Genomic DNA, 13,609 nt, shown 5'->3' with positions numbered 1-13,609 from the left:
CCAGCTGGGCAACATGTCTAGTTCTATTAAATTGGGAAACTGGGGCAATAAGGCCCAGGAGTCTGTGCTTAGTGCTCCTTCACCTGCGCGTGAAGTAGTGGGCCCTCCGCCGACTCACTTGAGTGAGTCCGTGGTATGCTCAAGAAAGGACAAGTGTCGCTGTACTATAATTTGGACATAAGTGGATTTTGCCTTCTAACTTTGTTAAGGGGCTCACTACGTAGCACCACTTGCCGGCCTTGAACGCTACGTCGATCAGGCTGGTCACTAACATCCGCCTGCATTGATCTCACTGGACTTAGAAGGCAGGTGTCACCACGCCCGGCTTTAACTTGACTTCTTGATACTATTGGAGTCACTGCACCAAAAAAGGAACTGAGTTAGGCGGGGCATGATCCTACCATAAACTTATGCTTCACATAAGTGAATCACTGGTTTTTTGATTTTTCCCAAGACAAAAATCAGTACTCTAATGCAGTATCTGTAAGCTTCAGGTGTTTCCTATTCCTGGCATTTCTGGAGTAAATTCTGATTGTTTGCAGCTTAAAACATATATGGTGAATACCTAGCTACACAGAAACAGTTCCTTCTCTTGCTCTGGGATGAAGATGAAAATACTCTCCCTAAGAGATCAAGGCCACAGTACCCATCAGCCAACTGAAAGCTGCCCCGCCTTAGACAACTACTAAGATTCCTTGCAGATGAAGAGACCACCACAATTTACAGTAAATATTTAATTTTGGTTCCATCAACTATCCCAGTACCTTCTCCTGGTATGGTAGCAAAACCATGCTAAGCAGGGGCTCATGAGGTATGGGGGTCATTGAAGAGACCCCAGAATCACTGAACCCACTTCACAGACCTAGTGGTTCTGCAAAATGAGGGTTTGGCTGACAGAATGTCAAGTTGGGAAGGAATTCGAGATGGGACTGTAGGTCTCAGCCTGTACTTTTGCCTGTAAGAGGGAAGAAGAGCTGGAGCTTATTCAATTTTTAACCACATTGTGTAGGAAAACATGGATAAGCCTCTCCATCTGTCTAGGAGCAGGGTCCTCCCTTAAGATCCTCTGTCATCTCTGTTCTATCTTCCTAATTCTGTATTTCAAATTCTGAATCCTATGTGCCCACTTCTGAAGGGTTCCTGCTGCAAGCCTGTCTCATGTCCCCAAATCCTTCCCACTTCCAGCCTTTTCCCAGCCCTTTAAGTAGAATTCTGGATCTTCTCCTGACTTTGATGACTTCAGAGTTGATGGCAGTTCCAGGCTTTTTTTTTTTTTTTTTTTCCTTAAAGGCTCAGGCTTGCTTTTTTAACAAGTAAACACCAGAGAGTTCCTGAGACCATACATGGTCTGATATCCTTTCACACTATACCGCCTAACAGCTAGTCATGCTGGCTTTTATGCAACTAAGCCATGGCCACAGTGTGAGCTGGGAACTTGATGTTCTGGAGATGATGAATCTTAAGAGAAAAATGCATGAATGCTTAAAAGGTTGCTATTCTGCAGTTAGGGAAATTAAAAACTTCATCCAGCATGGGAGAGAGGTTGGCTGGGTATAGACAGATTAGGTTCTCAGAAAACGTCTTCTTTGTCTAAGCTGAACATCACTCATCAGAAGTCTTCCAGAGTTGTGAGAAAACTGTGCCAGCTGGCCTAGAAGCTCCTCTGTTCCAGGTTACTCCACAGGAGACAGGGAAGGAGGTGGAGGCAGTGCCAGCCTCACTGGAGAGGAGAAATCTTCAGAGGGATCATGATTCGTGACTCCATGTGTCGAACCAAGGGGACTATGGAGAGAAAAGCAGAAGTTACAGGGTGCCTAAGGCAAGAGGTACCCTTGGTTGCTGCACAAAAACTCACAAAAGCCTGTGACAGGAAGAGGTCCCTACTGTCATCTGTGAGAGGCCCATGGTTATGAGACAGGATTAGGTGGTAATAAGCTGAATAGTTTGGAAATTTTTATTCACTTTCTATGTATGTGAAAACGAGGTAGCTCAGTGGTAGCACACCTGCCTAGCATATATGAACCCTCAGATTCTATCGCCAATACTTCCAAAACAAGCGAGACACACAAAGCCTCATGCTATGAAAACAAGGAGAGAGGTCAGCTGAAGAGTGATCGATCCTAAGGCCAGGGCCGCTGATCTGTGATGAGCTGTATGCTGATTAGCATGTGTGAGGTCTTGGATTTGATCCCCAACACCAAAACAACAAGCAAGAGAGAACGATAGTGGTATACACTGGCAAGGTAAGGGCTGTAAGGACTGAGGTTTGATTTGGTGCAACTGCTCCGGTACAGCTCGGGAGGCCATGCCAGTTGGGGGAGGGGTGTCAGTGGAGAGTCCCCAGGAGGATACTTTTTTTTTTTTTTTAAAAAAAGGATTTTTATCTATTTTTCATGTGTATCTATCTACATGTGGGTATACACACATAAGTACAGTGCCCATGGAGATCAGGAGAAAAACATCAGATCCATCAGAGCTGGATTTACAGGCAGCTGTGAGCCTCCCAAGGCGAGTCTGGGGGAACTAATATCGGGTCCTCTCTAAGAACAGTATTATGCTTAACCACTGAGCCATCTCTCAAGCCCAGAGTTTAGATTCTTGTTTCCTATGCTTAATTTCTCACACTCTGATGTGTATACAAATTCCTACAAATCTAGTTCACAGAAGGTTAGGAGACGCTAACTAGGCATTTTTCTGAAGTAACCAGTGGATGCCAGTGCTGTCAGCTGGGACCACACTTGGAATAGAAAGGCTCATGCTACCCCTTCAGCAGACGTGCTCTTGCCCACCTAGTAGACGTGTGGGAGATTAAAGGCATTAAGGGTGGGACAGACTCATGCTTACTCATATGCCCCCACTTACCCACCCAGCCAGCACATACTGAAGGCTCAGGCAGCAGCTACTGACCCCGCATGCATCTAGCAGTGTCAACACTTTCAGGAAAAATTCACTCAAAAAATTTGCTGCATCTTTTGATGGTATCAAAGCAAAGCACTTTCCATAAACTAACTCCCAGTCCTCCCTGCCGCCGGGATGCAGGCGGGATGGCGTCTACATTGCCATCTGACTAGGAAGGAGCCTCTGAGAGGTACAGAACTGACTCCAGGTCACATGTCACAGAGGGATCACTCTGTATTAGAGTCCTAAAGCCTCAGGACTCATTGTATCGTGTGGAATGTTAAACTCATGTCAAAGTAAGTTCCCACCTATACACAGTGGCACAGGCCTGTAAACCCAGCAACTTCAAAGACTGAGGGAAAATGTTCACACAACACAGCAAGACACTGGTTCCAAAACTGAGGGGATGGGGGATGGGGAACATGACAGAAGACAAATAAAACAGTGAGTTCCTACACTGGAGGTGATCGAGTGATGTTAGTTGTCCTTGCAGAGAAACTAGCAGATCCCTGAATCCCCAGATCTCTCAGCAGACCACATGCAAAGGTGCCACTGACCCCCAGAAGAAAAACTCACCTGTGTAGTAGACATTTTCATCCCAGCCCCTTTTTCTCCAGGCTGCATTTCGAGTCTCCTCCCGAGACTGCAGATCTTTGTAGGCTGTGAGAAAGGCACAAGCTCATTCCTCAGAGAGCCCAATCCCTTCTCAGCACAGGAACCTTCCCATTGTCCCAAATCCCTACTATCCCTCATCCCCAGGTCCCTCGTCCTTAGACTGTCAACAAACACTGCTGTGGTAAGATCATTCAGTCACACATATTAGAAAGATTAATCAGATGACTAGAAATAATGTTTATGGGCTGGAGAGACAGCTCAGCAGCTAAGAGCACTAACTGCTCTTCCAGAGGTTCTGAGTTCAATTCCCAGCAACCACATGGTGGCTCACAATCATCTGTAATAGGGTCTGATGCCCTCTTCTGGTGTGTCTGAAGACAGCAACAGTGTACTCACATACATTTAAAAAACAAAGGAACAAACAAACAAAAAACAAAAAGAAAGAAAGAAAGAAAGAAAGAAAGAAAGAAAGAAAGAAAGAATGTTTATAAAAAAAAAGTAGGGGAAAGAGATGACAGAAGATCTTGGGTAAAGAGAAGACAACGACTCTAAGGAATTAGAATCTAAGTTCCATGAAAAAAAAAAAAAAAAGAATCTGAGTTCCAGAGCTAGCAGATGAAAACAAGCCAAGTGTAGACTGTTGGAGAAAAGCATTGGGAAGGGGTGGGGGTGTGTGGTGGGGGGCAGGGACTTGGCATGTACAAAGGCCCTGCGGTAGGGCTTAGGAGTTTGGAAGCATATACACATGCTGGCAACTCCTTTCCAGTCTCAAATTCTCCCGAGGACTCCTATATTCAGTGCCCATGTGATATTTCTAGTTGGATGTATATGTATCTTGTAATTATTTTACCGCAGATACATATGTACTATGGTGAGGGGTAAGTGTGTGGAGGTCAGAAGATAAGTGGCAGGAGTCAGATCACTCCTGCCTTGTGGATCCTGGAAATCAAACTCAGGTTGTCAGGCTTGGTGGCAACTGTTTTACCTACTAAGCCATCTGGCTAGCCCAGCATCAGCATCCTAAATAGCTAATACTCCCAGAATTACACTCCAATCCCATGACCTCACTCCTCTCCTAGACAAGGGCACGCAGCTGCTTAGGGATGAGTCTGAGTGCTCCCCTTACCCTCTCCTCCCTCCTCCAGCAATCTGTTCTCATGTCCCCACCAACCATAGAGAAATGAATCAGTCTGAGCATGCTAGTGCCACTACCGGAAGTCAGCCCATGTCACCTGCCCAGTTTCCTACCTTGATCCCCACCAGGCACTCTTGGCAAAGCAGATGGCAGCTTCAGAACTCATAAGGGGCCGGTCTCCTCACACCACAGCTGTGATGAACCCCAACTCATTCCCACAGCCTGATCTGGGAGCTGCCCTCCTCCAACCCATCTTTACTCTTCCCAGTTGCTCCCCCGCCCAACTCTCCTGTCCACTCATCAACAGCCTCCCCACATGCCGTTCCTTCCACTGGATGCCTCACTGCAACCCCCTGCCTCCCTCCCATAGTTCCTAGCTGGCTTTCTCACCCTTCAGCTCAGGACTTGTACTTCCTTGTTGTCTTCCCCTGCCTAGTCTCTCCCAGTATGTCACATGGTGAAATGAGTCCTTTTTGCTAGTTTCTGTCTGAGGGTGTGGTCTCCCTCTGCTAGGAGAGGAGACACAAATGCGTCCACATGTTTTATGAGGTGACAGACAGAGGCTTGAGTGTCTCCAACCTACCCCATAAGTGGTGGACCACATAGAGCTCTCCTATTTGTGAAAAGAAGCCTCCCACCGCCTCCTGGTTCTCCTGACGGTACTTGATGGCACGAGCCCTGGAGATGGCAGAGAAACATGGGACAGAAGCTAAGCCAATGGTCCTCCAAGATGGCCTAGGATGACTCCTTGGCCACATTTTTTGGAAGGGGTCCAAAGTGGGGTCAAGGGAGTGGATTCTGGGATTGCAGCTGCTGGCTGGTTGGCAGCACTTTCCTCTAGAGAATCTGCACTGCTCACGTGGATCCTTCTCTGAGGGCTTCAAGGATCAGAGCACACTGGGCTCCTGGGTCACAGCCCAGAACAAGCCCACTGGGAACCTAATGGGCTCCCTAATGTCCCAGGACAGCAGGGACTGCCACATTCCCGACCCTAGTCCCAACTTACCAGTTGTTTCCCCATTCAATCATGGTTCCCGGCTGAAAGAGACCCAGAGAAAGGAGGAAGTGAGCCCCACCTGGACTCCCAATGTCATGGGGCCAGAGATGGGAAACTAGCCTTTCCCAGAGTCAGAGGCCTCGTTCCTGGGCCCTGACTCACATCTGACGTGCAGCTGTACACACCAATGCACACACCTCGGCTCTGAGTCCATAAAGCAGGATAAGCATCAGGCCACCCTACCCTGAACTCTTGCAGAGCAATACAACAACAGGGAAGATAGAGGGCACGGGGAGACTCTGTTGGAAGTCAGGTACCTTGAGCTTGTATGTCCTCAGCTCATAGATGTTGGGGCCAGCTCGAGGCTGTGGCTCATTCCAGAAGCTGAACTCCAGAAGCAACTGGTTTCTCCTTGACAGCAGCATCTTGCTCCGCTCCTTCCGGAACTCCAGGTACTCCTGGAGGAAGAGCATTGTAGGCACCGTAGCCAGGGGAATATGCTACCCTGTCAGTGTGCCCTGTGGGTGGCAGAGTAATTTGGCCCACACTCCCCTCCACACAGGGCTGGGCTGGAAGCAACATGCATACAGGATGCTGGGATACCTTGTTGGTTTTTAGCTTGTTCATGCAGTCCATGAGGGCCGGATAGCCACCTGAGAACCGCCATAGGTGTACTGTTGGGGAAGGAATACAGGTCAAGAGCTACAGGGAGCCTGCCGACTAAGACCGAGGCTGGACTGTATGTGGCAGTAGAGTGGAGTCTCCTAGTTCCATTTGTCTTGGTGAGGCGGAGCACTAGGTGGGGGGTGACCTCAGTGGCAAGACCAGGGGTCCACTAGCTCTACTCAGCTTGATGGCCTTTGACCCCCTCTAGGACTCAATGTCCTCGTCTACAAAATCCCACCAACATTCCTTAAATAGCAGCAACAAGAGGATCAGATGAGGCCAGGGGGTCGCTACTGATAAAACCCATGCTTAGCATGCAGAAGGACCTGGCTGTCATCTATAGCATCACAAACAAAACCAAACAAAAGATGATCTGAGTATCTTCCATCCTAGAAACAGCAGCACACACACAGATGGACAGTAGACTGTGTGTGAGGGGCAGGATGGACACGAGGAGTAAGTCTGATGGACACAGGGCACTCTAAGAGGGCTGGTGCTGTAGCTCAGGCTAGACCATTCGCCTAAGAGCAGGAGACCCCAATATCCATGTCTAGCACTACAAAAACTACCAAACAACAATAACAAAACAGGAACCTTCCAAGGCAATAAACTAAAGAAAAATAAATAAATAAGAACAGCTGCAGCTATGTATGGAAACAGGGGCTTGTCAGAGGCTTCCAGCCAATCAGGAAGCTGATGCAGGATGATGGCTTGAGCCAATGTCTGAGTAACAGGGAAACTCCACCTTAAAAAGAAAGGAAGCAGGCTGGGGGTGTACATCAGCTGGTAGCCTGCACAAAGCCCTGGGTTCAAATCCCTAACACTGCATAAAATGGGACTGGCTGGCGACACACAAGAGACAGGAGAGTCAGAAGGTTCAAAGCCAGCCCAAGCTATATAAGACTCTGTCTTGCCTGATCTACAGAGTGAGTTCCAGGACACAGAGAAACCCTGTCTCAAAAAAACAAACAAACAAAACAAAACAACAACAAAACAAAAACCAACAAAAAAGACTCTGTCTCAAAAAAGGGAAGGAAAGAATGGAATAAGGAGGGAGGGAGGGAGGGAGTTAGAAACAGAGGGAAGGAGGAGGGAGGGAGGGATGGAAGAAGGTAGCAACGGAAGGGGAAAAAACAAACTAAGGAATAAACTGGGATAAACCAGGAACGCACCAGCGTGTGGTTAGGAGTGGGAAGATACATTCAGAGATGCCAATGTACACATGACCTACTGGTGGACACTCAAGAGACTGACTACAGAGGCCCAGTAGACATCCATGGAGAGGCCAGCCTTATTCTCCGAGAACTCTTGGTCCTGTTAGATTTCCCCCAGTCATATTCTCTGTTGACCTAAACAGCAGCCCCTCAAAAATGTATGCCTTGCCAGAGCCTCAGTATGCAACCTGGTTTGGAAACAAGGTCTCTGTAGAAAACTGAGTGAAGCCTGCATAACACTGGACAGATCTTCAATCCAGTATCTGGTGCCCATATTAGAAGAGAAAGATTGCACACAAACGGAATACCATGTAACTAAGGAAACACAGAGCCCACTCAGACTGATGTGTCCACATGCCAAAGAAGCCAAGGGTTTCTAGCAAGCAAAAGTTGCAAGAGGCAGGAAGGATTCTCCCTGAGGCCTCAGAGGAAGCCTGGACAGAGCCAATCTTGATTTCTGCCTTCTGACTTCCAACATTGAAGAATGCACTTGTGTTCTTTGAGTCTGTGGAATTTTATTATGGCAGACAAGGAGTTCTACTGCCAGCCAAGTTGATCAGAGATTAAAGGAAGCACAGTGCTAAGCTGAAGGCAAATGGCTTGTCCTTGTTCATCCACGCTAATGCCTATGACCAAGACAGAGCAGAGGGTTACAGAGAGCTGCTTTTGTCTTCAACAGATTTCCTTTTTCCTTTTTTGGTTTTTCAAGACAGGGTTTCTCTGTATAGTCCTGGCTGTCCTGGAACTCACTCTGTAGACCAGGCTGGCCTCAAACTCAGAAATCCACCTGTCTCTGCCTCCCAAGTGCTGGGATTAAAGGCGTGCGCCACCACCACCCGGCTTCAACAGATTTCCTAACTTTATTGAGTCAGGATGTCTCTATGCAGCCCCCACTGGCCTGAACTTGATGTATACATTAAGCTGGCTCTGAATTCCTGAACTTATAGTGAACCTCCTGCCTCTACTTCCCAAGTACTGGCATTACAGATGTGCACCACCATGCTAGGCTCATAGACTTTTTTTTTCTTTTTGCAAACACATATTTATCAGGATTGAGACAGGTTGATTGATGAGGTATTAAGCGTCTGTAAGGAGTATGCAAGGGAAGCTGAGAGGACTGTCTGTATCAGCTGTACCATCCCAAACCAAGCTCTGCCACGCTGGCAATGGTTACAGCTCTCCACCAATAGCAGATGTGAGCAAGGCAGACCTAGCAGGGGCACTTGGTATGTGTCATAGATGACTGAGGAATTCAAACTTTTGGTAGTTTTTTGGTTTGGTTTGATTTTTTGTTTTTTGAGACACAGCCTCATTCTCTAGGCCTGGAGCTCTCTCTGTAGACCAGTCTGTACTCAAACTCACAGCAATCCTTCTGCTTCAGTCTCCTGAATTCTAGGATTTCAGGATAAGCAAGCATGAACTTAAAAAAAAAAAAATTCAAGCCAGGTAATGGTGGCCCGTGCCTTTAATCCCAGCATTCAGGAGGCAGAGGCAGGCAGATCTCTTGAGTGCAAGGCTAGCCTCGTCTACAGAGCTCTTAGATAGCCAGGGCTACATAGAGAAACCCTGTCTCAAATTTTTTTGTTTGTTTTTCAAGATCAAACACATATGGGTGATTTGCCTACATGCACACACACATGTAAGCACACTATACGTGTGCCTGGTGCCCATGGGGATCAGAAGAGGATGTGAATTTCCTGGAACTGGATTGTAGATGGTTGTGAGCTACCAAATGGGTGCCAAAAATTGAATTCAGATCCAATGCAAGTGCAATATTGCCTGTAACTGCTGACCTACCTCTCCAGGTAGCATAAACGTTTTGAAAAAAGACAAATGAATAAGCCAAGCATGGTTATACATGTCTAATCCACTGTTTCTCAACTTGTGGGTCACAACCTCCACAGAGGGCAGAGATCAGATCATTACAATTTATAACAATATCCAAAGTACGGTTATCTAGTGATGATGAGAGTGATTTTATGCATGGGGTCACACCACAACATGAGAAACTGTATTAATGAGTAGCAGCATAAGGAAGGTTGAGAACCACACTGCTTTAATCTCAGCACTCAGGAGGCAGGGGCTAGTGGACCTCTGAGTTCAAGGCCAGCCTGGTCTACAGAGCAAGTTCTAGGACAGCCAGGGTGACACAGAGAAAGGCTATCTCAAAAAACAAGCAAAACAAAACACAATCACTCAAAGCATTTCAGCACTCAGGAGGCTGAGGCAGGAAGAGTACCCGTTGGAGGTCAGCCTGAACTACACGGTAAGACCTGTTTCAAGCAAAATAAAGAAAGGTACCAAACCAAGTAAAGAAGGCAAAGGAGGAAAAACAAGAGAGCTGAACGGTTCTAGGTGGAGTGGTTCTGGCTGGGGAACTGAGGAATCATACGCAGGGCAGCACAGTGAGTGAAGGGTGTGGCGTAGTACGGCTGTGACCAGGCAAAGAAGCACTCTCAGGCCTCTCAGGCTGCCTGAGAACACTGAATAGCCAACAGGTGTTTGAGTAGGGCACTGAGGTATGAAAGAAACACACTTCCCCGTACCCCCACAGATGCAGAGAGAGAGGAGGGCAGACAGGTACGAGAGCTGTTGGAGACCAGGGCTGGGTGGCAGCAGTGGCATTGGAGACAGGGGAACCTCACCTGCCTGGTCCTGCTCCCCATACCACGTGTTCCAGTTGCCCACAAGTGAGCAGGGGTAGTCCTCATCCAGGTGCAGCTTGGGCAGTACAGCCTCCCTGTGGGAGGGGTATAGAGAGGGGCAGGGCTCGCACTGGCCACCAAGGGCCCTGAGATAGAGGTTCCAACCCGGCCCCAGGGATGAGCTTGTCTCCTCTCTAAGAAGCAGAGGCAGGGAAGATACCCTTAGGGCTTCCAGCTCTAGAATCTACATCCCTTGACTGTGTCTGGAGAATAGGCAGAGGATGTTCGAAGGGTTTCTCGGGAAAGAGGGTTCCTATCCCCTACATCCCAGAAGTGACTGGAAACAATACATGACACTCACGTCAGACTGTTGTAGGTATCCAGACATTCGGGCTTCACATTGTGAACTGTAACACAGGACAGAGGGCAGGTGATAAGTTAGTACGTGCAATACTTACACACGCATGTATGTGTGTGTGGAGGAGAGGTGTCAGAGTGAGCAGGTCCCAAATAGGGCCAAGGCTCTCAGGACAGCATGGCCCATCCTCACCCTCTCATCTCCTTCGCCCCAGTCCCACCCACAAAAAAGCCTGAGGGTGGAGCTAGCCAGTGCAGCAGCTACTCACACTGGATCTTGTAGAGATTACTAGTCTCCTTCTTAGACAGCAGAGTGGAGTGCGCGTCCTTCCGAGGATCCACCTTGTGAACAAAGAGGGAGCGGAACCAGCTGCCTTCACTGTCCTTGGAATAGGAGCTGCAGGACAGAGGAGTTGAGAGGGCCATGTGGAGGCCCAGGAGCCCCAATACTTCTCATGCTCCCCTAGCCTCGAGACCTACATTTCTGGAAACAGGGCCATAGAATCCCATGGTAGCTACAGAGAGTGAAATGGCATCATCTGGGCAGACGCGGTGCTGTCGAGAGATCCCAGCTGCCCAGCCTGCATCTGCAACCCCTGTAGGGCCTAGGCCAGGAGAGGAAGCCGTCCCTGCCACCTCCCTCTAGCATCTCAGGCCACACGACTACAGTCTTATTGCTAAAACAGTTAACCCCTCAAACTCACCTTGCCTGACGCCTACTAGATGAGACCCTTGGACCTCCTAAGGCCGGCCATCCCTCTACTTTCATGAGTAGCCACGATTCTTTCTTTTGCTAGCTCCTCATGTTGAACCCCTTTACAACACCAACACCCCAGACTACCTGGCTGACAGGAAAAAAAAGCCAAAGGTAAAAGCAAAAGCCCCTTTAACAACCTGGCCTGACCCATGATGTCTTTTTTGTTTAGGTTTGATTTGGTTTTTCAGGACAGGGTTTCTCTGGGTAGCCCTGGCTGTCTTGGAACTCACTCTGTAGACCAGGATGGCCTCTAGCTCAGAGATATACCTGCCTTTGATGCCCAAGTGCTGAGATTAAAGGTGTGCACCACCATGCCCAGCCCATGATTATCTTTTTTAGAAGCTATCATTTCGCTGGGCAGTGAAAACCAGCCCCTCAAGTCAGGCACTAAAGGGTGTGGCCTTTGCTCTGAATGGACATGGGCTGTTGTTGCCCCAGAAGGAGGTAGTGACAGGCAGAAAAGTGGCTCCACTTGCCCACCCAGACCTTTGGTCCAGAGCTAGGCTCTCAGTAACTCATTAACATCAGTAGTGGCCAAGATAAATATCCAGTGGCTGGTCCTGAAGATCGAGCATAGGGTTTCAACGCTGGGGAGGGGAGGGAGGGAGGTTCTTGGAACTTTAACACCTTCTGTCTCTTCCTACTGTTCAAACCCTGCTTGTAGGTCTGTTTCCCACCTGTTGAGTAAACAAGACATAGCAGCCCACCCAGCTAGGTCTTTTCTTTTTTTATTAATTCTTATTTTTCTTTATGTATATGGATATTATGCCTGCATTATGTCTGTGTACCATTTCCACACTTGGCTCCCAGGAGGCCAGAAGATGGTATCAGATCCCCTGGAACTACTGCTACAGACAGTTGTGAGCTATCATGTAGGTGCCAAGAATTAAACTCTGGTTCTCTAGAAGAGTAGCCAGTTAAGAACACTACCCCAGGAAGATCTTTTATGTAGATAAAAATTGAATAACAGACTTGTTCAGACCCAAGGGAAGTCTCAATTTCAAATCAAAACCCTTAAGTACATTTTCAAAAAAGATACATTTACTTACTGTGAGTGTTTACCTGAATGTATTTGTGTACACCACATGGGTGCTAGAAAACAGTATTGGGTCCCTAGAAACTGGAGTTACAAATGGTTGGGAGCTACCATGTAGATGCTGGGAACTGAACCCAGGTCCTCTGCAAAAGTAGCAAGCACCCTTAACCACTGAGCCATCTCTCCAGCCCTCACGTGCATATTTTAAGAGTTCAAATTTTAACTTTTCTAGTGAATTCCTGATATTCTCCTACCCTTGTCCTTCCCAAGCTTCTCACTCTGTTCCCTTGTTTCATTCTGCAGGAACATGCAGTGCCCTAGGCCTAAGCTAGAGATATAGTTCCATGGGAGAATGTTTGCCCTTCCTGCATTCATGACATGCTAGGCTCCATCTCCAGCACTGGGGGGAAAATTAACATACAAAAATCCAAAAGACTTCCTTTTGTTCGGTTGATTATTACACTCTGTTGTTTGCCCCTCCCCCATGACATGTCACTAGGGTGGTGTGGTGGTTTGAATAGGAATGGCCCCCACAGACTTATGTCTTTGAATGTTTGACCCGTAGGGAGTATTACTATTAGGTGTGACCTTATTGGAGTAAGTGCAGCCCTGCTAGAGGAAGTGTGTCACACAGTCTCCTGCTGCCTATAGCTCAAGATGTAGAACTATCAGCTCTTCCTCCAGCACCATGTCTACATGGACACTGCCCTACTTTCCACCATGATGATAATAGACTAAACCTCCTGAACTGTAAGCCAGTCCCAATGAAATGTTTGCCTTTTAAGAGTTGCCATGAGCAGGGCATGGCGGCACACACCTTTAATCCCAGCACTTGGGAGGCAGACAGGTGAAGGCCAGCCTGGTCTACAAAGCAAGTTCCAGGACTACACACAGAGAAACGATGTCTCAAAAAATGGAAAAAGAAAACCAAAAAGAGTTGCCATGGTCACGGTATCTCTTCATAGCAATGAAACTCTCACTAAGACAGGTGGGGACCTGGTGTGTTCTATTGTGTCTCCAGTAACTGGAACAAGACTAACACACAGCACATGCTCAATCTGTGTTTAGAAAACAAATGAATGGGAAAGAGGCACAGATGTAAAATGAATGGATGGATGGATGGATGGATGGGTGGATGGATGGATGGATGGATGATGGGTGGATGGATGGATGATGGGTAGATGGATGGGTGGGTAGATGGGTAGAGGAATGGATGGGTGGGTGGGTGGATGAGTGGATGGATGGATGGATGGATAGATGGATGGATGGGTGAATGGGTGGATGAGTGG

At 47.8% G+C, this 13,609-nt stretch overlaps 1 protein-coding gene across 1 annotated transcript in view; it reads right to left on the bottom strand.

Annotated features, from left to right (window-relative positions):
• Window positions 1-719: 719 nt before the first annotated feature.
• Window positions 720-13,609, bottom strand: part of Nipsnap1 (nipsnap homolog 1) — a 20,102-nt gene continuing 7,212 nt past the window's right edge. The window contains exons 2-10 of the mRNA XM_028758113.1: window positions 10,797-10,924; window positions 10,532-10,577; window positions 10,171-10,265; window positions 6,249-6,319; window positions 5,963-6,103; window positions 5,655-5,686; window positions 5,232-5,326; window positions 3,475-3,558; window positions 720-1,782 (exon numbers count right to left, since the gene is read on the bottom strand). Coding sequence (XP_028613946.1) covers window positions 1,718-1,782; window positions 3,475-3,558; window positions 5,232-5,326; window positions 5,655-5,686; window positions 5,963-6,103; window positions 6,249-6,319; window positions 10,171-10,265; window positions 10,532-10,577; window positions 10,797-10,924 — 757 coding nt within the window. The 3' untranslated portion in view covers window positions 720-1,717. The remainder of the gene's footprint in view (window positions 1,783-3,474; window positions 3,559-5,231; window positions 5,327-5,654; window positions 5,687-5,962; window positions 6,104-6,248; window positions 6,320-10,170; window positions 10,266-10,531; window positions 10,578-10,796; window positions 10,925-13,609) is intronic.

The sequence above is a fragment of the Grammomys surdaster genome, unplaced genomic scaffold (genome assembly GCF_004785775.1).
Source record: "Grammomys surdaster isolate TR1022 unplaced genomic scaffold, NIH_TR_1.0 126187, whole genome shotgun sequence".
NCBI lineage: Eukaryota > Metazoa > Chordata > Mammalia > Rodentia > Muridae > Grammomys > Grammomys surdaster.
Note: the sequence above shows the minus strand (reverse complement) of the source record. Positions and strands in the feature narration are given on the sequence as shown.